The sequence below is a fragment of the Manis pentadactyla genome, chromosome 5 (genome assembly GCF_030020395.1).
Source record: "Manis pentadactyla isolate mManPen7 chromosome 5, mManPen7.hap1, whole genome shotgun sequence".
NCBI classification, from domain to species: domain Eukaryota; kingdom Metazoa; phylum Chordata; class Mammalia; order Pholidota; family Manidae; genus Manis; species Manis pentadactyla.
Genome location: NC_080023.1, coordinates 41,200,409 through 41,224,974, shown reverse-complemented (window position 1 = coordinate 41,224,974; position 24,566 = coordinate 41,200,409). Strand labels below are relative to the sequence as shown.

At 39.0% G+C, this 24,566-nt stretch overlaps 1 protein-coding gene and 1 pseudogene across 2 annotated transcripts in view; both read right to left on the bottom strand.

Annotated features, from left to right (window-relative positions):
• The window catches only part of CWH43 (cell wall biogenesis 43 C-terminal homolog), a 58,964-nt gene that overhangs the window by 13,409 nt on the left and 20,989 nt on the right, over window positions 1-24,566 (bottom strand). For both annotated transcript variants that reach the window (XM_036892558.2, XM_057502222.1), the window contains 6 exons: window positions 19,373-19,630; window positions 17,004-17,129; window positions 14,098-14,177; window positions 11,062-11,167; window positions 9,922-10,057; window positions 8,136-8,285 (listed from right to left, as the gene is read on the bottom strand). In XM_036892558.2, coding sequence (XP_036748453.2) covers window positions 8,136-8,285; window positions 9,922-10,057; window positions 11,062-11,167; window positions 14,098-14,177; window positions 17,004-17,129; window positions 19,373-19,630 — 856 coding nt within the window. The remainder of the gene's footprint in view (window positions 1-8,135; window positions 8,286-9,921; window positions 10,058-11,061; window positions 11,168-14,097; window positions 14,178-17,003; window positions 17,130-19,372; window positions 19,631-24,566) is intronic.
• Window positions 1,273-3,358, bottom strand: LOC118916045 (dnaJ homolog subfamily C member 21-like; annotated as a pseudogene).

Sequence of the window (24,566 nt, the reverse complement as noted above, 5' to 3'; positions counted from 1 at the left end):
TCAAATCTCAGCCCTTCTCTGTGCCCAGGGAGGTTGACCCCTGCAGGTTTCCTCTCCTAGACTCCCTTGTCTGCTGATTTCCAGTGGATTTTGCCAAATGGAGATAACAGCAGATGAAAAGGTGGGAGGAGAGAAAAGCCGGCATATTTCTTTCCCAGTAGCTGCATTCCTCGTGCCTGGTGGTCCCTCTTCCTCAGTGGCTCTGGGAACACTGTTTCCTCTGCCTGCCCACGATTCCCCACTGTTACTAGAGTCTGAGAGCCTCAGCATCTCTTATCTGTTCCTCTGACTATTCCAACACCTTGGTATGTAGTCCTTTCACTAAGTCTGTAAGGAATTCTGTCCCTTCTGATACACACAACTGGGATTCAGGTCTGCTCTAGAGAATCCCCAAGCCACTGCATCACAGACAGTGTTTCCATTCAAATATAGTTTAGCAATATATTATTGAAAATAACCTATGAATTTGGTTTTACATTTTCTTAAGAGATACATTTCATCCAGTGATTATAATAAAAATTAAAAGTTTATATATAAGTATAAAGAAAGGGGAGTGAGGAAGGGGAAGAAAGAGAAAGAACATGTTTTATGTTTCCTTTTCCGTTAATATTTTATCAGCGCAATAACCCTATAATGTGGGCTGGAAAAATAATTTTTATCCAATTTTCAGAGACAAAAGAATTTGTAACTCACTGAAGTACCTTACAACAGGAACAAAACTGTAACTACAGACTACAGGTTCTGTGTAGTTTCTTTGTCCATTTATGCATGTTACAAAAAAATGGTGATTAACTGGTAGTTCAGTTAATTACTTAACATGACACTAATTTTAAGTTACAGTGTGTACCTAAATGACTTCTAAGGAAAACTGTTTCCCATTCATTGCTTGTAAAGAGAGATTTGTGTAGCCAGTAATTTTTAAACATTTTACTGAATCAGTTAATAACATGCATAAGCATTCTGTAATTCATTCCTAATATGATTCATGTTTGTATGCCATAATCACTAGAAAATGAAATCTCTAAACATTTGTTCACAGTGAGAATTTTTATCTAGTATTGTAGCACACAAAGGCAACAGAAAATATTTAATGACGGCTTCACAAAGTCTTTGAAGCATGAACTTCTTCATGTCATTTGTTGGGAGGCTACAGTGTTCCTGGGCTGGGCTTGTGAAGAGGGACACTGAGCTATGGCTCTGAGGGGGAAGACTGCACCTAGCACTGTGCTGGGATGTGGAAGCTGCTTGATTTATGTTTGATGAGTGAATTAATTTTTTTTTTAAGTGTTAAAATAATTTAATTCTCCCTGTATATTTGTGTCCACATGAGCCAACAGAAATCAAGAAAGCCTACTTTACAATATTTACCTGCTTTGAGATATTCAAGTCAATTTGTATGGCAAAAGTAGAATTCAATCACTAATGAAATGTTTAAAATATATATATTAAACAAAAAAAAGTTTTTAAAAGATAAAAAAATAATCTTCCACAATGCAACAAATTGCAGATCACTGAAATTTTAACTCTAGATGACTTCAGTTCAGTTTTTGGTTTCAAAATCTAGAGACAATCAGAAAGAAAATGTGTTGGCAGAATTTCTATCTGTTTTTACGTTTCTCTTTCTTGCTTCGACTATTTGCTACACTGTTTAAAGAAGATGATGAAGCTCTCGCATGACGTGTGGCCTTTAGATGGTCAAAATGTTTATTCCGGGATGGAAATCACTATGGCAGGTTGTACAGCTAATAAGAACATCACTCACTGTCTGTGGTTCAGCAGGTACTCTGACAGATTTTTTCATTATCTTTGGCTTTCTTTCCTTTGGGTTTAGGAACACTTTTCGCTTCATTTTTTGGGTCACCACAAAGTTCAACAAACTCTGTGACACTGACATTTTCCTGGGGACTATCTTCTAATTCTTTGGCACTGTCTTGATTTAAATTGGTATCTTCTGATTCAACCTTTACTCCTTCTCCAGTTCCATTTTCATGGAAATTACCATCATAATTCTGTGCTGGCTTGTTTCTTTTTCTTCTGTTTTTTTGGAAAGCTTTTGTTTTGGAGCATCTTCTACTTCTTCCTCAGAATTAGCATTCAGTGGATTTTCATCAGTTTGAGTTCCTGAAAAATTTTCTTCCTCTTCCTCTAACTGCTGTTTTAATAAGGTAACCATTTACTGATGCTTCTTTGATTTTTCATGATTCCTCATGGCCTTTTCTGTCTTGAAAGATTTGTCACATGCTGGGCAGTAAAGGCCATCATAACGCTCAGCGTCCTCCATCTCATCACTGTCTTTACCATCCTGTCCATCTTTGAGTTCGTGTTCCTCCATTTCGTCTTCATCTGATCCATCTCCAAACTCCTTTTCATACTGTGCCTCCATCTCCCGGAGCTCTTTCTCCGAATTGGCCACTGTCATCCAGCTCTGTTCTTGTACTGTTCTGCCAGTTTGCCCTGCTTCAGCTTCTGCTGACGCCTCATCTCCTTGGCTTTTCTCGCCTTCTCTGCGTTCTGCTCCTCCACAAGCTTTCGATGGGCCTGCACTCTTTTATCTCTTTTCTGAATGAACACTACTAACTGACGGACAAGCTCATTCTTCTCTTTCCTGGCTTTGTCTCGAATCTTTTTGTTTTCTTTTTCCATGGCTCGTTTCTCCCAGCGGTTTGAAGCTTGTCGGGTATATTCTTCCTTCCAAGCAAAGTTCTTCTGAGTGCAGAAACTCTGCCAGTAAGCGTAGAAAGGATGGACTACCGTATCATAGTCACTCTGGGAGTCTCCAAAAGTCGGGAAATCCTCAATATCTGCTTCTAACACAGATTCTAATTCTTCCCTTGCAATCATTTCAAAAACATTACGATACACAGTATAAAAGCCCTTTTCATCATCTCCATGACCAGAGTAACAGGTAACAGTGAAGTAGCGAAGCAAATCTAAGCTGTCATCTCTATATTCCCCATCAAGCTCACCTTTAAGTAGAGCTTCTCTATGATTATCATACCATGCTCTTTCCTGAGGGTCACTCAACACATCATATGCTGCTTGGATTAACTTAAATTGTTCAGCTGCTTCAGCGGCATTATCCAGATTTTTGTCCGGGTGCCATTTCAGCACCAGCTTCCGATAGGCATTCTTGAGCTCCTCCTCGCTGGCGTCGCGCCGCACCCCCAGCGCCTCGTAGTGACACTGCATCGTCTGGCCGGGCAGATGGTTGGGGTCGGGGCCCAGGGCGGGGCCGGCACCCGGGCCCCAGCCGAAGTGGGGGCGGCGGCCCTGATGGTCCTCTCCTGCTGCAGGAGCCCAGCGCCCACACCGCGCCAGCCAGCGAGCCCGGCGGCTGCGACGCGGGGCGCTGGAGCGAGGCAGTGGAGGGCGGCGCGGGCTGCGGCACACGAGAGTGAATTAATTTTTAAGCTGACCACATACCTTATATTTAGAGTTGTCTGATCTGGTTTAATACTAATGGCCAGTTATTAATTAAGCACTTACTGTAGTCACATATGTTACATGAGATAATACATCTCATTTAATTCTCCCAAGAACCCTACGACATAGGATTATTGCCTATTATTTACAGATGAGAAAACAGAGGCTCAGGATAATCAATAACTTGGTGAAGGATACACCTTGAATGAGGACTCAGACCAGACTGTCTGACCCCAGGTTCTGGAATTCCATGCTCTTAACCAGTAAACTGCACTGCTTCCCTTCCTGGAGTTACATATCCTCAATAAGTATTAGCAATTATTATTACTGCTGCTGCCATTGTGCTTATTGTTAAATCAAGTGAGTAAGTAAAATAGCAAGTGAAAAGTATGGTGTTCACTTTGAATATGTGGCCAACAAAAAGGCAGAAAAAGTAATCCTTCCCTCTTTTCCAAACACATTCCCAGGGCTGTCCTTAGTCTTCTCCACCCTTTAAGTCTATTTATATCTCAGAGGAGATTCAAGGGAGTTGAAGGGGGCAGGGGAAAAAAGCAAAGGAAAAATGTATATTCAAGTGTTTCTTCGGTAGGCATCATGAACCTTTAAACACAAAGTGCCTATTTTAAAAAGATAAACCTAATTCAACTGCAGTTTAAGGTCAGCAGAATGATTTTTTGAATGCCTATACTTGCTACATGAATATTCCTGGGAGAAACAGAAGGCATCTCTTCAAACAGATTTTCAAAGAGATACGGACCATCCACATCACCCATCTCTACAGGCCCTTCTAATTTCTAGGGACACACCAAGAGTACAATTAGTGGGTGCTTCACACTGATTACATTTGGATGGCTTGCTTTCATTACTTAGAAAATAGTCACGTATATTTTCACAGATCCACAAAATACTGTGAGAAAAAGCAAGGTAATAGGAAAATAAGAGTAGCAGACACATTAATTGTGTTTAGGTGAAACTTACAGTACAACAAAGTTGTTTTTCTAATTATCTGTATGTCGCTTTAAAGCTCCATGACCTCTTATGTCATGAGTGTAGACAGGACATGTAGACCGTATTTTGTAGACTAAACTTTACATTCAGCATTCAATTGTTTAAGGAAAAAACAGAATATCTAAACAGTTGAATTACCAGCAACGAAATTGAATCGGTCATCAAAAAAACTACCCAAAAACAAAACCCCTGGACCAGATGCATTCACCGCTGAATTTTATCAGACATTTAGAGAAGAAATAATACCCATTCTCCTTAAAGTTTTCCAAAAAGTAGAATAGGAGGGAATAGTTCCAAACTAATTCTATGAAGCTAGCATCACTCTAATACCAAAACCAGGCAAAGACACCACAAAAAAAAGAAAACTACAGACCAATATCCCTGATGAACATAGATGCAAAAACACTCAACAAAATATTATCAAAACAAATTCAAAAATACATCAAGAGGATCATACACCATGATCAAGTGGGATTCATCCCAGGAATGCAAGGATGGTACAATATTCGAAAATCCTTCAACATCATCCACCACATCAACAAAAAGAAGGACAAAGATGACATGAAGATCTCCAGATGCTGTAAAAACATGCAACAAAATTCAACATCCATTCATGATAAAAACTCTCAACAAAATGGGCATAGAGGGCAAGTACCTCAACATAATAAAGGCAATATATGACAAAACCACAGTCAACATTATACTTAACAACAAGAAGCTGAAAGCTTTTCCTCTAAGATCAGGAACAAGACAAGGATGCCCCACTTTTATTTACATAGTACTGGAGGTCCTAGCCAAAGCAATCAGACAAAACAAAGAAATAAAAGGCATACAGATTGGCAAGGAAGAAGTCAAACTGTCACTGTTTGCAGATGACATGATATTATACATAGAAAACCCTAAAGAATCCACTCCAAAACTACTAGATCTAATATCTGAATTCAGCAAAGTTGCAGGACACAAAATTAATACACAGAAATCTGTTGCATTCCTATATGCTAAGATGAACTAGCAGGAAGAGAAATCAGGAAAACAATTCCATCAGAGTTGCACCAAAAAGAATAAAATACCTAGGAAGAAACCTAACCAAGGAAGTGAAAGACCTATACTCTGAAAACTACAAGACACTCATGAGAGAAATTAAAGAAGTTACCAATAAATGGAAACACATCCCATGCTCATGGATAGGAAGAGTTAATATTGTCAAAATGGCCATCCTGCCTAAAGCAATCTACAGATTCAATGCAATCCCTATCAAAATACCAACAGCATTCTTCAACAAACTGGAACAAACAGCTCTAAAATTCATATGGAACCACAAAAGAGCCCGAATAGCCAAAGCAATTCTGAGAAGGAAGAATAAAGCAGAGGGGTCTCGCTTCCCAACTTCAAGCTCTACTACAAAGCCACAGTAATCAAGACAATTTAGTACTGGCACAAGAAGAGACCCATAGACCAGTGGAACAGAATACAGAGTCCAGATATTAACCCAAGCATATATGGTCAATTAATATACAATAAAGGATCCATGGATACAGAGTGGTGAAATTACAGCCTCTTCAACAGCTGGTGTTGGCAAAACTGGAGAGGTGCATGTAAGAGAATTAAACTGGATCATTGTCTAAACCCCTATACAAAGTAAATTTGAAATGGATCAAAGACCCGAATGAAGTAATGAAACAATAAAAGTCTTAGAAAAAAACATAGGCAAAAATCTCTTGGACATAAACATGAGCAACTTCTTCATGAATATATCTCCCAGGGCAAGGGAAACAAAAGCAAAAATGAACAAGTGGGACTATATCAAGCTGAAAGCCTCTGTAGAGCAAAGGATGCCATCAATAGAACAAAAAGACATCCTACAGTATGGGAGAATATATTCATAAATGACAGATCCAATAAAGGGTTGACATCCAAAATATATAAAGAGCTCATGCACCTCGACAAACAAAAAGCAAATAATCCAATTAAAAAATGGGCAGAGGAGCTGAGCCAACAGTTCTCCAAAGAAGAAATTCAGATGGCCAACAGGCACATGAAAAGATGCTCCACATCAGTAGTCATCAGAGAAATGCAAATTAAAACCACAATGAGAGATCACCTCACACCAGTAAGGATCGCCACCATCCAAAAGACAAACAACAGCAAATGTTGGTGAGGTTGTGGAGAAAGGGGAACCCTCCTACACTGCTGGTGGGAATGTAAATTAGTTCAACCATTGTGGAAAGCAGTATGGAGGTTCCTCAAAAAGCTCAAAATAGAAATACCATTTGACCCAGGAATTCCATTCCTAGGAATTTACCCTAAGAGTACAGCAACCCAGTTTGAAAAAGACAGATGTTCCCCTATATTTATCACAGCACTGTTTACAATCGCCAAGAAATGGAAGCAACCTAAGTGTCCATCAGTAGATGAATGGATAAAGAAGATGTGGTACATATACACAATGGAATATTATTCAGCCACAAGAAGAAAACATATCCTACCATTTGCAACAATATGGATGGAGCTAGAGGGTATTATGCTCAGTGAAATAAGCCAGGCAGAGAAAGACAAGTACCAAATGATTTCACTCATCTGTGGAGTATAAGAACAAAGCAAAAACTGAAGGAACATAACAGCAGCAGACTCACAGAACCCAAGAATGTACTAACAGTTAACAAAGGGAAAGGGACTGGGGAGGATGGGTGGGAAGGTGGGGATAAGGGGAATAAGGGGCATTATGAAAAGTACACATAATGTAGGGAATGGGGCATGGGGAAGGCAGTATAGCACAGAGAAGACAAGCAGTGATTCTATAGCATCTTACTATGCTGATGGACAGTGACTATAATGGGGTATGTATGTGGTCAGGACTTGATAATGGGGGTAATCTAGTTAACCACAATGTTGCTCATGTAATTGTATATTAATGATACCAAAATTAAAAAAAAAATTTTAAGAATGTTTCATATGGTAGGGTACAAATTATACACCTTTATCTTTGCTTTTACAGTCTATTTTTGTCATTATTCATAATTTATTCAGTACTGAGTCACTGGTTGTGAATGCAGTTCTTTGGGGGTAAACTCATCCCGTTTCTCATGTCTCCTTGTAGCAGTACTTTCTTAGGAAACTATCTCGGGCCTCTCTCTCACGTGCACTTTACTTTTGGGGAGGACTTTTCTAATTAATTAAATTTAGAAGATGAACTGGGCATGCTTGTCTCAAACCCTTCCCTGTCTTCTCAGAACCTGCCAGTTTGCAAGCAGGTGCTTTCTGCCATACCCTCTCCACCGCAGGCAGACTCTGCCCCTGCTGGGTAGCTATCCTACTCTGGGGAGTCAGTGTCATGTATTGTTGGGGGATATATTAGCAGGTCCATGCTAGCTGTGTGAGACTGGTTGGACAAGCCATATAACCTCTATCAGTCTGTAAAGTGAGGCTCTATTAGTACTGACTTTATACAGAGCAAAGATATAATGCCCTTAATTTCAGTACCTGCTCAGTGACTGCTGACTAACGTGGCTGCTGCCCTGTACCATCATGAAGGACTGCCTGCATCTCAAATGTTTCTATTTTTAAAATTTCTAAACCAGCAACACAAGAAAAAATACTCTGAGTAAAAAAAAGAAGAAAAATAGGTAAATGTGTGGAAATCAAAGTAACACGTTAATAATATTTCTTGGCATTTGTATACTATTACAAAGAGTAAAGAAACCCACTCATGATTCCCAAAGTGTGTCACAACAAAATCCAGCAGCTTGTCCGAGATGCTAACAGTCAGTGTTATGGCCGGTGCAATCTCGCCCTCTGGTGACGGAAGAAGGTGATGCTCTGATTTCACAATTGGGTATCTTGACAAAACCATAATCCTGTATTGGGATGAAAAGAAACTAGTGTACCATTTATTGTTGGTGCTACCATTTCATGCAGACAGGACGAGGCAAATGCATTAAACAGGGAGTATCACACTCCACACATCCCATGAGGGGCGTTCAGAGCAATAGTGGCGGAGACGTATGTGGCAGTCCCCTTAATGCTTCATGTGTCTCTGCTCTTTAGGATATCTTGCTATGCCACTTGCTCAACTTAATCAACTCTTGTTTTAGTAAGTGCTATGGAAACACACAAAAGCCAGAATTAATAATACACAAAATCCACTTTACTTGCTTTGCTCTTCTGGCAACATGTGTGCATATTAATATTAACACATTTGGGAATGTACAGTCCTGTCAGCAAGGATACAAAATAAAAATTTTACAAAATTAGAAATTACAAACTGTCCAATGAGGATATGAGAACATTTTCCACCTCATTCTAAGTCAAAAAAGTTCTATATGAAAAGGATGAGCAAGCTCAGACCTCAGCTGGCTTCTCTCCCCTGGCTGCATGCATTCTCTCTCCGACGCCCTCATGGAGTCCTTCCGACAGGACCACTGTACAGTGATGATCCCTGAATTTACATGTCCAGCTTGTCCTGTCCCACTCAGCCCTCCAGGTGCCACAACCACCTCTGGACTTCGCCTGACTGTCCAGGGCCACCTCAAACTTAGCATGAGCCTGCAGCTTGCCTGGTCTTTCCTGTCCTATTAAATGGCATCATCTCCTATCAGGTCAGGCAAAAAAAAAAAAAAAAATCCTAGATATTTCTCTTGTCACTTGTCACTCCATGGCCCCTGACATCTAGACACCAGTACATCCTGTCAGCTCTGTTCCAAAACAGTTCCTGAATCTGCCCCCTTCTCTCCATGTCTGCAGTTCCCACTGCCACCTGGCAGGTGCTGCACCTGGCACCTTGTTCTGACTCTTGCTCCTGACAGTGTGTTCTTCAAGGAACAGCCAGGGGAACTTTTAGAAGTGTAACTCAGATCAGATTGCTCCAGTGTTTACAATTGTCCAATGGTTTCCCATCAAAACTGAATTAAATTAGTCCTCGGCATGGGTTATAGGGCCCTGCAAGACCCGGTGCCCACCCTGGGCCTCCCTTCTCACCAGGGGCCCCTCAGGCCCGAGGCTCAGTTACACACCAAGTTTCAGCCTGCCTCGGGCCTTTCTGCTGGCAGTTCCCCCAGCTCTTCCCCCAGCTGGCTCCGGGCCCTTCTCATCCTGAGGTCTTCAGAGAGCCCTTCCTGGCCACCCTACCCTCAAGGCACTTACCAGTCTCTCGTAAGATAAATGACCTTACTTACTTCTGTGTGGACATGTTTGGTTTCTGTCTCCCCCCTAGAATGCGAGCTCTGGGAGGATGGCATCCAGCTCAGACATGCTTAGAGCTGTAACCTCACTGAATGAACCTCACTTTGTTATGGAGAAGAACTGAAACTAGCCAGCTACAGGGAAACCGCCCAATTATGGAATACACCCATCGTCAGCATTTCCTCATCCCCTGAGAAGCATCACTGGGGCATATTCATGGGACTGAGGGGTGACAAGATCAACCTCCCACCCCAGGTCTGTGCTGCCATCTTTCAGGGCTGTGTTCAGGATTAATTCCCAAGGTGCACTCACCCCCAAGTGTGATCCCTTGTGCTTGGACCAAAGTCAGTATAAAAACCCAACTTCTCCCCTAGCCACATGGTTAAGTCATTGTTCCCAATAAAGGGCTTAGAAGCATCGCTCTCCAAAATTGTTAAGAAATCTGCACCTGTTTAGAAAAGAAAGTGCATGTACAGCAGTGCAAATCCAATTAGCAAAATTATTCTTTACCATTTTGCCTTTACTCATAAATAAAAAACAAGGTAATTCCTAATGAGTCACTAAAGTGAAGTGGCTCAAATCTGAGCTTTATAGGCATTGTACCATATTTAGAACATAATTAAAACATTGAGGAAATGTGAGTAAAGATACAAGCATAACTTGTCTAAATTTTTAAATATTGTTAACATCTTACCCAAAATGTCAAAGCTTAATGCCTTTCTCAAATACCCAATATACGTGTAGAAAAAATGGAGTGGTGCACAATAGCAGTTTATACCTGGGCAAACGCCTCCGTGGTATTGGCATCGAAGTGACTTTACTGGCTTTTTCAGACCCTGGCCAGAGGTACCTCGGAGGCCTACAATTAGAGCTAAAGGACTAAGGGCCAAGGAAATTTCTTAGCAGCATTAGGATCATAGAGACCCCCCCAGGAATCTGGAATAACCAGAACAGTTTGGCCCTTAACATATCTTGCTCCACTCTTCATGTAGTTGATTGAAGAGCCAAATGCCACAGGCTTTTTGCTTCATACAAAGACGAGCCCCCCAGGGCACAGAAACTGAAAAATTGGTGTTTAGGATCTTGAAGGCAATTTGCTTCACAGATGAGAATCACTCTGACCCATTCTGCCTTTAACTGATAGTTATCAGGTTACCAATAGTGGGTTCCCAAGTGAGAGGACCCACCAGCAGGGGCGTCTCTAACTGCAGAGGCATGACGAGAATCCCCTACAGATACCCAGTATGAGACTTTGTTCAGATTCCACTGAATTAATGCTCTCAAACAAGAAGAGATGTGGTTATAGAAGCTTAATCCTCTAGCAGCTGCCCATCAAAGCCTTTTTAAGAGATTAGTTTATGACCCAGCAAACCCTCCCCCATTACTTATGATTTGGCTCAAAGTAACAATTGTAGTTTCTCAAAACCTGTAGCTAATCCCAGTAAGACTTACCTGTTTGATTGAGCAGTTGAGCTGATCTCTCTAGACTGGACCATCCTTCATTATCATAGCCAAACCTGAAAGGCCAGATGGCAACAGAGACCTCTGTGGTTGGTGCCTAAGGAACAGTGTTAATGTTCACTGTTAAAAGTGACTGAACAATGGCAGTTTCAGTGACCCAGTATTCTCCACTTCTCTACTAAAATTCATAGTTCAACAAAGGAATTTCCTTAGACATTTGCTCACATTTAATTCATAAAATTAAGGAGATAATTGTTAGGTAGTATGCTCATAATAAATCTATGAACTTCTAACTGAAGCTTGGAAGTTAGGAGGACTGTTTGATGGTGAACATTTATAAAAAGCACTGTTTATAATGGCAAAAAATGAGAAACAACCTCGCTGTTGTTTCAGGAGTAAAAGCACAAAAATGAATAAATAATTAATGGACTACTACACAGCCCTAATAAATGAGTTAGAGCTACTTAATTCCATATGCATGAATCTCACAAAGATGATTTTTAAGTGAAAAAGTAAGCTGCAAAATATATATGTCATTCAGATAAAGATAAGACATGGAAAAAACAGTATTGTCTAAGACTATACCACATACAACAACATAAAGAAATGAATGAAAACTATAAACACCATATTAGAATAGGGGTTCCCTTGCACCGAAGAAGAATGAGATCACAGAGGGATACAAAGAGTCCTTTAACAGATTTATAAAGTGGTCCGCTAATTCTAAGTAGTGGTGTCACTCCCCTACTGTACTGGCAAAGCCAAGGTTCAGGAGCACAGACCCCTTTGAAAGCTCCTCTTTTGGGTCTGTGAGCTCAGCCAGAGAATGCGTTGCTCAAGCCTAACTGTCCAGCTCAGACTAATACTTACTGACCTACAACAGGAATCCTGTGAAAAAGTGTGACTGGATTAGAAAAATCCATCACAACTGAGAAACCAACTCAAAGTGGACCATACAAGTTCAGGTTAGGAGAAGGCTGAGTAGCAACCTCTTGGCATGGGAGGGCCACTGTTTAACAAAAACAAGTGAGTGTGCTACCACAGTGGGCTGAGCATCTCATCTTTATACAAGGGAGATTATTCAGTTCAGTGAATTTCGTATAAAGAGAATGGAACCGTCAAAAGATTTCAAGAGACATGATTATATATTATTCATCAAGCTATCCCTTTTCATATAACCTATAATTAACTGTGGACTTCATCACTCCAAAATCTGCTATTCCCTCATTCTTCCCATGTCAGTAAATGCCATCCCCCTCCATCCAGTTGCTCAGGCCAAAAACAGTGATGTTATCCTTGATTCCTTTCTTGTTTGCATCTAACAACATCTATTCCATCAGCAAATCCTATCAGCTCTACTTTCAAAATATATTATATCTATCTACTTTACATTCCAAGCCTATCCATTTCTCTTCAACTCCACTGCCACCACACCATCCACATGTCCATAGTCTCTCCTGGGCAGCTGAAGAAACCTCATCCTTACCTCCCTTCTCTCACCCTACAATCCATTCTTCACACAACAGCCAAATTGATAAGTCATGATTTGTCATGCTCCTGCTTCAAACACAGGTAGCTTCCATGGCAAACAAAGTAAATCAGAACTATTTACTGTGCTCTGTAAGGCCCTACATGACGTGACCCCCTTGCCAACCTCTCCAGCCTCATCTTTTAACACTCCTCCCCTTGTTCACCAAGCTTCAGCCACATCATCCACCCTGATGCTCCTCAACTTCTCACACACACCGAGGCTGTTTCCCTCAGTCCTTTACACATATGCCCTCTGCCTGGCTCCTTAACCCTAGCTCTCAAAAACAACTGGCTGTTTCTCAACTTCCAAGTCTCAACTCAAATACCACCACCTGGCAGCCTTCTCTAACTGCCCAGACCCAGTCATTACTCTCTACTCCATAATCCTACTTGCTTCAGATAAGCCTGATCTAAAGTGATAATCTGTATTAATTTGTTCCTCTGAATACCAACTTTCTCCCCTACTAGAATGTAAACTCCATGATGGCAGAGTTCATGTCCAACTTGTTGACCTCTATCCCTGGCACCAGCCACCACAGAGACAATCAATAAGCATTTATCAAGTGAATGAATGAATTAATGAACAAAAGGACAAGTACTAAACCCAACTGAAACGACTCCTTTCAAAAAGAATCCCTGGCTAAAATTAGGTGTCCTCTTCTAACTGACATTATGTTGGAATAATAACAACTAGCAATGGGCAAAAGAAATAGACTTATTAAGAAATGGTTAATGAGTTCTGAGTATGTCCCAAGCTCTGTGAGGTGCTGAGAGTACAAAAGCAAATAAGAGAAGCATAGTCTCCATCCTCAATATAGCTTTTCATGTACTATGAGAAATGTGCCCAGTAATACAGATTGCTAAAATTCAAAGTTGGCCCTCAAATTCTGTTGTAGCCAAAACTGTAATTCTAACTGTAGTATGAAGCACATCAAACTCTACATCAGAACATACAGAATGCACAACATTGCCACGACTTATTCTTGCTCTTGCCTACTTGTCTAGAAGAGAAAGGGGCAAAAAAAACATTTAAAACTATAGATAGCAAGGAGAAAAAGGAAGAGACAACAAAATTTCCACCCATCAATACACAAGCTTCTTATAAAATTCCAAATTGAGAATTATCTATAAGATTTTTCTTAAAGAATTTCATGGTGTTGTCTTCAGCAATATCTACCAAATGGTACAAAGAAGCCCATTAAAAATAGTTGTTTATCTCATAGGTTAGATATGTTAAGTCAAAGAATGACAAAAGTAAACATATACTACAAAATCACAAGCACTCTGCCTCCAATATATGGACTTGTCATGTCCCAAGACCCTGACTACATAAAATAATCCCGCTATGTTATGAGCCTGTGACCAAAGGAGTGGGACCCAGGGCCATGAAGTCACTAGTTCCAGGCATAAAGTTCAGCCATAATGGTGAAGTATACAAATGTAGGTATATACACATATACCATATAAAATTCTCTATCAAAATGTTTACTTACTTACCCCTTGGCCCAATTTCTTCTCATAGCTTTTATGTCGTAGTCCTAATCCCAATAACCCAACACCAACAAGCAGCCACAAAACTAAACAGAAGAAATCATTGTTTAAAAGAAACTAAATTATTTTTTAATAATTTTTATGAAATTATTAAACCTATCATCCAAGGATTTTGTGCATAGGACAAATGTCTAAGGAGTTAAGTCTCGTGGGTGACATGCACACATAATTCATACTTTAAACTCAGGTTTCAAACAATCTTCCTTAAAATATTCCATGGACCATGATCTTAAAGTAAAAATAAATCAGAAATATGTGCAAAAAATAATATACACGAAAAAGTCTTCATGAGCAGAAACCAGCAGGAAAAACACCCTGCAGAATCAAACCCATAAAACTTCAGATATTGGAACTTTCAGAATGAAAATATAAAATAAGCATGCCTAATACATTTAGAAAAATAAAAGAAAGTATTCAATAGGATGAGTAATATGAGATTAAATTAATGATCAGGAGAATATGTAAAGACGTAAAATAGATTTCTAGAAATAAAATTATATAATATTTGCAATTAGAAACTCAATGGACAAGATAAATAACAGATTAGACGAAACTGAACAGAGAATTAGTTCAAGCGGTGACTTAAAAACAAAAGTATGAAATATAAAAGAAGTTAAGAGATATGGAGAAGTTCCAACACATATCTAATTGGAGTCAGAAAGGAAGAAGAGAAAGAATGGAAAAGAGGCAATATTTGCAGAAGTAATGCTGGCAATTTTCCAGAATTGATAATAGACATGACTCTTCAGATTCAAAAAGTCCAAACACTCACAAGCAAGACGGGGGAGGGGGTAATCTACATCCAGACACATCACTGTGAAACTCCAAAATACCAAAGAGAAATGTTAAGAGCTGCCAGAGAGAAAAAACAGATTATCTTCAAAGGAGCAAAAAATACACTAACAGCAAATACAGAAGGCAGATAACAGGGGAATAATATCTTTAATATGTTAAGAAAAAAACCACCAAGTATTAAAAAAAAAAGAAATTGAAGGTAGAATTTCCAAACTAGAAAGAGGAGTATGGAGAAGGAGAATAAGAAAAATAGAGAAAGAAAACTCAATGCAGAAGAAAGAAAAGGAAAAAATAAACCTAGAGAAAGTAGAAAAAGCAAAAATAATGTAAGATAGCAATACATGTGAGAAATCACAACAAAAATAAATTACATTTTAAAGTTAAAAGACAAGATTGACATTCCAGAAAAGGCAAGACAGTGGAGATATTAAAGTAGTCACTTTTTAGTAGTTGCCAGGGTTTGGAGGAAGGAGGGAAAGAACAGGTGAAACCTAGGAAAAACTATCCTGTATGACGCTATAATGCTGCATACATGTTACTGCACATTTGTGCAAACTCACAGAACCTACAAGAGTGGACTCTAATGTAAACTATAGACTTTAGTTAATAATGATGTATCAACATAGGCTCATCAATAGTAACAAGGGTACCAAAATAATGTAAGATGTTAATAACAGTGGAAACTGGGTATATGGGAACTCTATACTTGCTGCTCAACTTTTCTGCAAACCTAAAACTGCTCTAAAAAATAAAACCTGTTAGTTCTTTTAAAAGACAAAGATAGTGGTTCCATTGATAGGGGGAGGGAAGGATGAATAGGCAGAGCACAGAGGATTTTTAAGGCAGTGAAACTACTCTGCATGATACTATAATGGGGAATATACATCAGTATTCACTTATTGAAACCTACAAACTATATACACCACAAAGAGGGAGCCCTAATGTAAACTATGGGCTTTGGGTGACAGTGATGTGTCAGTGTAGGTTCACCGATTGTAACAAATGTACCACTCCAGTTGGGGATGCTGACAGTGGGGGAGATTGTGGGGTCAGAGGGAAATCTCTGTACTTCGTGCTCAATTTTACCGTAAACCTAAAACAGCTCTAAAAAATAAGGTCTATTTTTTTTAATCACACAAAACTGTCTAAAAATAACTTCATAATTTTGTAAATAAAGTTTTCCAAATGCCTCAATTTGATGAATGAATTAAAGAATTCTGGTTCTCAGTTGTAATAATAATAACAACAAAAATTGTCAGGATTAAAAACAAACAAAAACTGCCAGCTCCTGGTTTTAGGGACACACCTAAAACATAAGAACACACACAAAAAAACTGTAAATTTAAAAAATTTGCCCTATATTTTAATATTATCTTTTCAAAATACAATGAACATATATGAAGGTGTTTAAATAATGGCCTTACTACTTGGTGACATTTTAGAAATATACGGAAATTGTATTCAGCTTAATTGTCTCATATCTCTTTAATTAAAATACTTTGTCCTCTTCAGTAAAGTATCAAGTCATGTAGGGTGGAGACCAATTTTTACATGTCTTTGTACCCTACATAACAGTACGTAGTGTATCCTTAATACACTACCTGCAAATGTTATACATTCGATAAATATTTTCATTTAATCCATTTGAAATGAATCAGATTGAATATTAAACTAATTTCATGTCTGAGCTTCTAGTTCATCAATATTCCAAACATTAACATATTTAATCTCCCAAAAAAGAGAAAAAATGAAATAAACAGTCTCAACTATTAAAATAAAACACATTGAAAATTCTACCAAAGTCTTCCACATTAGAAGTAAAACGAAACTTTACACAGAGTATTTAAGGTTGAAATGACATGATACCAGAGATTTGCTTTAAAGCATTTCACTAAAAGCAGTGGGGAAGGTAGCTGTTAACAACATTGGCAGAATGTTAGTAACTGTTGGAACTGGGTGCAGGGTTCATGAGGAATCATTTATACCCTTTATTTCACATAGGTTTGAAAATGTATATTGATAATAAAGTGCTTTAAAAAAAGCATAACTAAACTTACAAAGTTTCATGCATTTCTCACTCTTTCTGAAAAGCACTTTGGGACTGTTCTTTATTTGAAGAAGAAAGTCAAGGCTTTTCTTAGGACCAAACAGCATATTCAGCCCAATAATCAGCATCACTGTCCCTGTTCAAAGAGAAAAAAAGAATATATTTCATTTTAATCCCTAAATCCTTCCAATGGTAAATGCCAGAAGCCTAGATTTCATTTAAATGGACATACCCTGAAAATTCAGTTATTGAGTTAATTTATTTCAGTACCAAAGCAATTATTCTAGTAGTACTTCTGATATTGGGATGATCATAAGAAATCACCTAGGTTTCTAGGAATCACGTATTAAATGCGAAGATCCCAGTCTTTTCCTGATGAGGGGTTTCTTTTAACTTTTGGAGTGTTTCCTATTTGCTATGCTGGTAACAATCACATCACTGCTGACTGTGCGGCGGGGTGGAGCACAGGAAAAAGGAGCTTTCTGAACCACCATCAGGCTGTCTTCTCTGTTAAAAAGACCTCACATGCACCAAGTTGCTAGCACAAAAGAATGATATGTAGGTTCTTGACACAGCAGCATTTGTGGCCTTGATTCTGGCCTGGCTGCTGGCCCTCCCAGAGGGTGCCTGCCAGAATTCGCATGGTACCAAGGCTGGCAAATAACATTGAGCTCAACTAGGATGTACTACAACCTAGCTGGCATGTTAAGTTTACATACTTCCAAAGTTACATATAATGAGAATGGACACAGAGGTATGGGGGAACAATATGTAAATCAGAAAATGTCAAGTAAAAGTTAAAAGCTTTGGCAGAAGCCTAGTCAAAAAAACATTATGTGCAATTTTCAGGAAATAGCAGGAGAAACCCTAATAAATTATAGCTAATTTCTGATTAATACAGATTATTTTCTGTTGTATTAAACACACTTGAAACATTACCAGTGTTCCCTAGTTTTTGTGCTTAGCAAATAATGTCACTCTTATTTACTAAAAAAAAAAATCTTAGTTGTATGAAGCGGTAATAAAGCAGTTGTTTCTACAATCCCATCAATAATGAAAAGGAACTAAAAAAAAGCACACCACTTATAACATTCTAAAGAAATAAACTTATGCTTAGATTCACTCTTACTTTCATTTGTTTTCTCCACATGGCAAACCCCTAAGCAAGCTGGAGTAAGAGAAAAGCAGGGCATTGGACAGGCAGATAGAGCAGGACAGAGTACACCCACCTGAAAGAAACCAGAAGAAAAACAAAATTCACAAAGCCAAGATTATTGCAAAGAAAATGTAGCAACATATGCTCCTAATGAGATGCATGTGTGGGTGTTTACCAGGAATGTCAAGTTCTCAAAAAGTTGTTTAAAGTATTTCTTGTAATTAAAAAATACCTTCCAAATCAGCCTGTCCTGATAGATGTCTAGCTCATGGAGTAGAAAAGTTTATGTGAAAATGTAGGGAGTAGCTGGACATAGACCCAGGGCCAAGGGGGAACTGCAAAGAGACACAAGGAGAAGCCTAGACTTCTGCTCAGCACTCACCTGAAACGTAATTCCTTAAGTATTTGCCTATTGCTGTTTTTGCCTACTACACTGAAGCTCCAGGTGAGCACGGCCCCTATGTCTCTTAAGTCTCCAACACCTGACACTGTGCCTGGAATAGCAGGTATGCAATAGTTCTTTAATAAATAAATGAACCAATGGAAAAATGAATGTGTGAACAAACAAGAACTGAATCCCCCTATCAACATGTTTTGCCTCCTCACTTTTTTAAAGATTTTATCCTGAAAGCACCTAACATGTTTTATTTATACTAAAAAGACAGGCAACATTTGATTTACATATGTCAGGTGTATTTCAGTAAATTCATTATTGCCAGAAGGCAATTTCTGAAATATTAAATGAAGTTTATGAAATTCTAATTTTGGTATGTAAGTTCATAACCACTGAAATGCAAATATTTAATCAATGAGTTGAGGATTTTTCATTTACACTAAGATTCATATATGCAAACAAACATTTTATTGGTAAAATATGGTAGATAAAAATCATAGATGAAATTCAGGAGAACCAAAAAAATCACAATTCCTATATATATTTACAAGCCTAACATTATGATCATACTTTTTCCTAACATATCATATATATGTTTCAGAGTACTTGTTTTTTAATTTATTGTGGGTTAAACTTGTTTTTTTTCACAACTAATTCACTTAAAAGGCCTCTGCAGTTACAAATACTACTGAAACACACTGCTGAATTAAAATTTCATTTCAAAGTAGTACCTTCATTTCCACTAGTGGTGGAAAGTGCTAAAGCCTAGTTAGTCCTGAAGGGTATTTTCATGTAGTTACTTTAATCCAAACTTTCCAAATGTACTCACCCAAAAGCACATCCGATCTTTCTCTGGCGTAGATGCCTCCTGGGACAAATTTAAAAGCCGTGCACCATGCACAGAAAAATATTTCTAGAAGGTAAAATATCATGGCAGTGGTCATGGTTTTCCCCGGGCTTGAGTCTGAGCTAATAAGCTGTGCAAGCACTTGAGGCCACATGGATGCTGTGAAGAGGGCAAGCACACAACCAGAAAGAGCGGCTGCCCAGGTGGGCAGGTAAAGGAGACCTGCAGCCGAAGCTGCTCCTGTTTGTGAGAGAGAGAAAGAAAAAATCAGGAAAGCAGTGACCGTCTCTTTCAGTTTCTAAAAAAAAAAACAAGCTTATAGGATGACCAATTTATAGCTTTTCAAAGCCAGAAGGGACCTCAGGGGCACAGTGGTCCAATCTCCAGACTGATGAGAAACAGGTTCTGGCAAGGTTAATGTGATTTGCTTAAGGTCATACAGCTGGTTACTCGGACAACTGGAGGTGGAACGTTGAGTCTAGTAAATCTCAATCCAGGCCTATTTCTTCAGGAAAGGCAAGGGGAGGGAAGAAGTCATTTTTAGGCTACTTGTGTTAAGATCCTAATAACAAACACTGAAATTATCTGTAGTACCAAAAGTATGTCTGTTTAATTTTAACCAGCCAGATCCATGACACTAGAAAACATGTGAAGTCCGTGTGGTTTCTACATTTTTGTTAAGGAACTTTCTAAAGGAATTCCCATCCATTTAAATGCTACCCTTTACTGTAATATGTAAGTTGACTTTCTCAACTACACAGTCCCAAAAGATGTGACTAAGCCTGAGTGGGCTCCCGGCTTTAGCTGTGCAGCAGTCAACTCGTTCCCTTCTTGCTTATCCAGCAGCCTAGCAGATGTTGGGGCCTATGCAATCTGCCTAGTCTACAGCAAGCACTTGGTAAATGTTGCTAGTTTTTGAGCCAAACTTGAGAGAGAATAACATTTCTCCCAGTTCTTGGGAAATCTGCTTTGAGACAGCACATCAGGGTCCTGCAGCACCCCATGCTGGAGCCATCAATAACCTTTCTATAGAATATGACGCTTTCTAGACATTTCAGTCAATGTTGTGTAATTGTGACTCCCTTCAAGGATGTCTACGGTACACACCTCACCACTTGGGGCAAGAACTCTGGAGATGTGGGGAGTAGGAAGTGGCTCCAGCCTCTTCTTACTGCCCCATGACTCTGATCATCACTAGGTTCCACTCACACCATCACAGGGCAACACCACAGGATTGTCTATTCCTCCCCCGCCAAAAAGAACATCGCTCAGATGAATGTGAGAATCGGATTCCAGGGCCCTCTACAACCCACAGAGTTCAACTCTACAGTGAGATCTTCAAGTGTATAGAACTGACAATGGTTATTTTAATAACAGTATTTTTTTCATTTTGAAATAAATAAATGCAATGCCTATTCACTGTAGAAATTCTAAAAATAGAGAACTGCAAAAAAAGCAGTTAAGGACTGCCTGAGATGAGGATTACAGCCAATACTCCTGTGTACTTCCTGTCTTTTTCTATGACTATACAGAAGTATTTTTACATAAATGGAATCATACCACATATTGAGTATTGTATTCTGCTTTTTATGTCACGGTGTATCAAGAACATTTTCTCAAGTTATTAGTATTTTTTTAGAAAACATTTTTAATGTATATATACTATTCCACTGGATAAATATACCACAATGTAAGCCACCATTTTCCTATTGTTGGCAATTTATGAACCTTCCAGCACTATGAGGAATTTCTTTCTTTGTCAGTTAATCTCTTACTACATCTCTGATTATTTCCTTAAGATAATTCTTAATAAAGATTCTTAGAAATACAACTACTGGGTCAAGAGGTAGAAGCATTTTAAAGAGTCATTATTTGTGGCCAGCTGCTTTCCTGTGAGGTTATACCAGTCTTCATTTCAAATCTCTGGAAATCTTGCCAAAAATTTCATCTTTTGAGCCCTGCCAAAGTTATTTCTTTCTAAAAATTTTTACCAAATGAATGATGAAAATAGTATCACATTTCAAATTTCACTTACATAATAACTAGTGCGAATGAATTTTTCCTGTTCACCATCTTATGGTAGCTATTTTTCAAAAGAGTGAGTCCTAGTCTGATATTCTACCCCAGACATCAGAATGGCTTTGCTGCTTCTGTCTTACTACAAATAATTACCTGGGAGAAAGAAAACATCTCTCCAAACTTCCCTTGACTGTTATTGCTTCCATTTTTAATTGTGTTTCTGTTGTTAAATAGGCTAGGTATTTTTAAATCCACTGTGGATAAAATGAGAGTTCCTGTGGCCAGAATTCTCAACGGGCCGTGGTTGACTAGCTCACTGCACACCTGTGGGCAATACATGGCTGTTGACTCTATATAAAGAGCTCCGCCCAGTGCTCTGGGCACGACATGGTGGCAGGGCTGCAAGGCTGCAGGAGAGCAGAGCAGAGGCTGGAGTGGTGGCAGCACCGAGGACAGAGGCCCAGAGGACAGCTGTGTGGACAGAGGGGCACAGAGGCAGAGACTGGCTTGCTGCATGCAGACTCACTCTGAGTGAACAGGATTTTAGTGACTGACCTGCCACTGTGAGAATAAAGTTGTGTATAACCCTTTCACCCCAGGAACGTTTTGCTGTCATTTTCTTTGGTCACATTGAATCCATAGCAAACTTGCCCAGCTGAAACCCATTAGCAAGAATCCACTTAATTGTATTTTTAAGTAGCTTATAAGTTCAAAATCCAAAATTTACTTTTAGCAGAGATTAAACAAAATGGCAGCATGAGAAGTGAGGCAGAAACCTCCTCCCAAAACCACATATAACATGAAAATATAGCAAATACAACTAATCCTGAAAGTGCCACTGGAAAGAAGACTGTGACAGATGGATTACATCTGGGGTAAAGAGAAGACCTCATGGAAAAGGATAAAGTAGCAAAGCCGCGACCCAGTGGAACCCTAGCCCTCCCCCAACCCCAGCTCATCAGCGGGAGGAAGAGAAATGGAGTGGAGAGGGGGTACAAGCCTAGGACTGCTGAACACCCAACCCTGGAGATCTACTCCAGGAACACAAAATCTACTTTCAGCAAAATGTAAGAGTCCTTCGGACCCCCATCACCCACTAGTTCTTCTAAGTAAAGGCAGCCAATGTTGGCATTTTCTTCTGCATCCTTCCAGAGACAGTCTATGCACAGAAATAAATACACGTGTGTGAATTTCCCTCTCTTTTCATACACAAGTGGTGGCATGACACATAGTTTGCCTTTCTCACTTAACTGTATACCTTAACTGTTTTCTGTTTGAGACTGAGTCCTTCCAAAGATCTCCCCCAAATCTTTATAACATTGAAAACACCAAGCAAAATTAATGGTATGTGAATATTCCAATAATATTTATAATAACTAGATCAGATCAACAGATCAAATTTTTCATACAATAAATTGTAGGCACGCTATATAAAGTATACTGGGATCCTATCAATGTGTTTAGTACACCTGTGACTTTTTCAATGGAACTTTGATTTTATTAATTGCCACCAATATTTAAAACTCCTTTATCTTTGTGTTTATGAAATTCTATTGGTCGTTGCCATAATTAATTTCATGCCAAGACCCAGTTGGGATTATAAACATACCATGAAAAATTATGATTTCTTTTTCTATACTATGCTTTATGAAGTAGTTTCCAGAAATGAATCATGGTAAAAAGTGGGCACTATCTCTAGATAATTAAATGTAAGCTTCAACTTACTTCAAACAGAAAGAAAGATGAAACTCATGAATTATGGCCCTGTTTTCCTCTGTACTGCAAATAGCCTATTAGAAACTTTAAATACGCCTGCCCCCAGGGTCTTTTAAACCACTTTTTAATACTTCAGAGAGACAGCAAAATTAGCTTAGACTTGACCCTCAAGGTTATGACCCTATTTATCTGGGGAAATGAGTATTACCATAACACCATAAGTACACAACTTTTCTGTTCTCTAACAGTTTATTTCCGTGGACCTTAGTTTTCAATGTTTAAAATGAAGCTGGTAATTACCTGCCGAATAAGCATTTTATTTATATTCCATGAGAAAAGTTAAAATAAAAATGCTGGACAAACTTTCAAAGTATTACATGTTCCTTTTCCCAGTTTCATACAGATTAAGAAGCTGTATGTGCTCATTGGAAACTCAGCATTTACAAAGTCATCTCGCCCTTCTCTTGAGGAATCTCATGAAGCATCTCTCTGATAAGAGAGGTTACTCTTCTATGATATTCACACAAAATTCCACAGACCCAAGATGGAATGTCTGGCAGAAAATATACAAGCAAGGACAAACGGTTCAACATGACTGCAGCAGTGCGCTGATACAGCTCCAGGGGGACGAGAACCTGGTTAACCTCATTACCTGAGCAAGCTGTTTGGATTACACATACATCTCCCTGCAAGGGTGATGGCCTTTAGGTGCACAGAGCTCTGTCTTCTTTATGGTTTATGTATATATTAACATGCATACATAATTATATGTATATGACATAACAGATAAAATAAATTTATTATTTATATACATTTATTTATTATTGTTTACTCAACTACATCTTCTATTACCTATACACATAATCTCAAACCTTAGCATCTAGTGCAATGCTTGCAATCACCTGCTTAATTAATGCATATAAAGGTATCTCTCCTCACAGAAACTAGAGTATTGGTTCAGTCATAGGGTGGGGGACATTCATTTAACACTAAAACTGAACCTAACCATTTCTGCCTTTTAAGAGGAAGGAAGAAGAGAGGCATAATTTAGTCATAGTAAAAAAATAGTCACAATCATAAAAATAAGTAAATGAGAGCCTTCATCAATATTCTGTAATTCTAAAGGGTATGACTGGGAGGAAAGGGTCCAAGCCTTTGAATAATCAAGCATGGACAAGCTAGGAAGAGGAGAGAGCAGCTAATGTTATGCATAAAAGGGGAAGGGAAACTGAGCTTCCTTATACAGTCCCCCGGAGGGCAGTCCTTAAAGCTGGAGAAGCAGGGGACCTGAGAGAGGGAAGAGGTCCGGTGACATGGTGCCCTCTTGCCCTCCATTGCCTCAGACCTGCAGCTGTACTGTTCCTGACACGTGTGCCTGCAGACATAACCTGGGCAATGGGGGAGACTGTGGCAGTGCAGTCAGAAGGGGATTAGAGTTGTG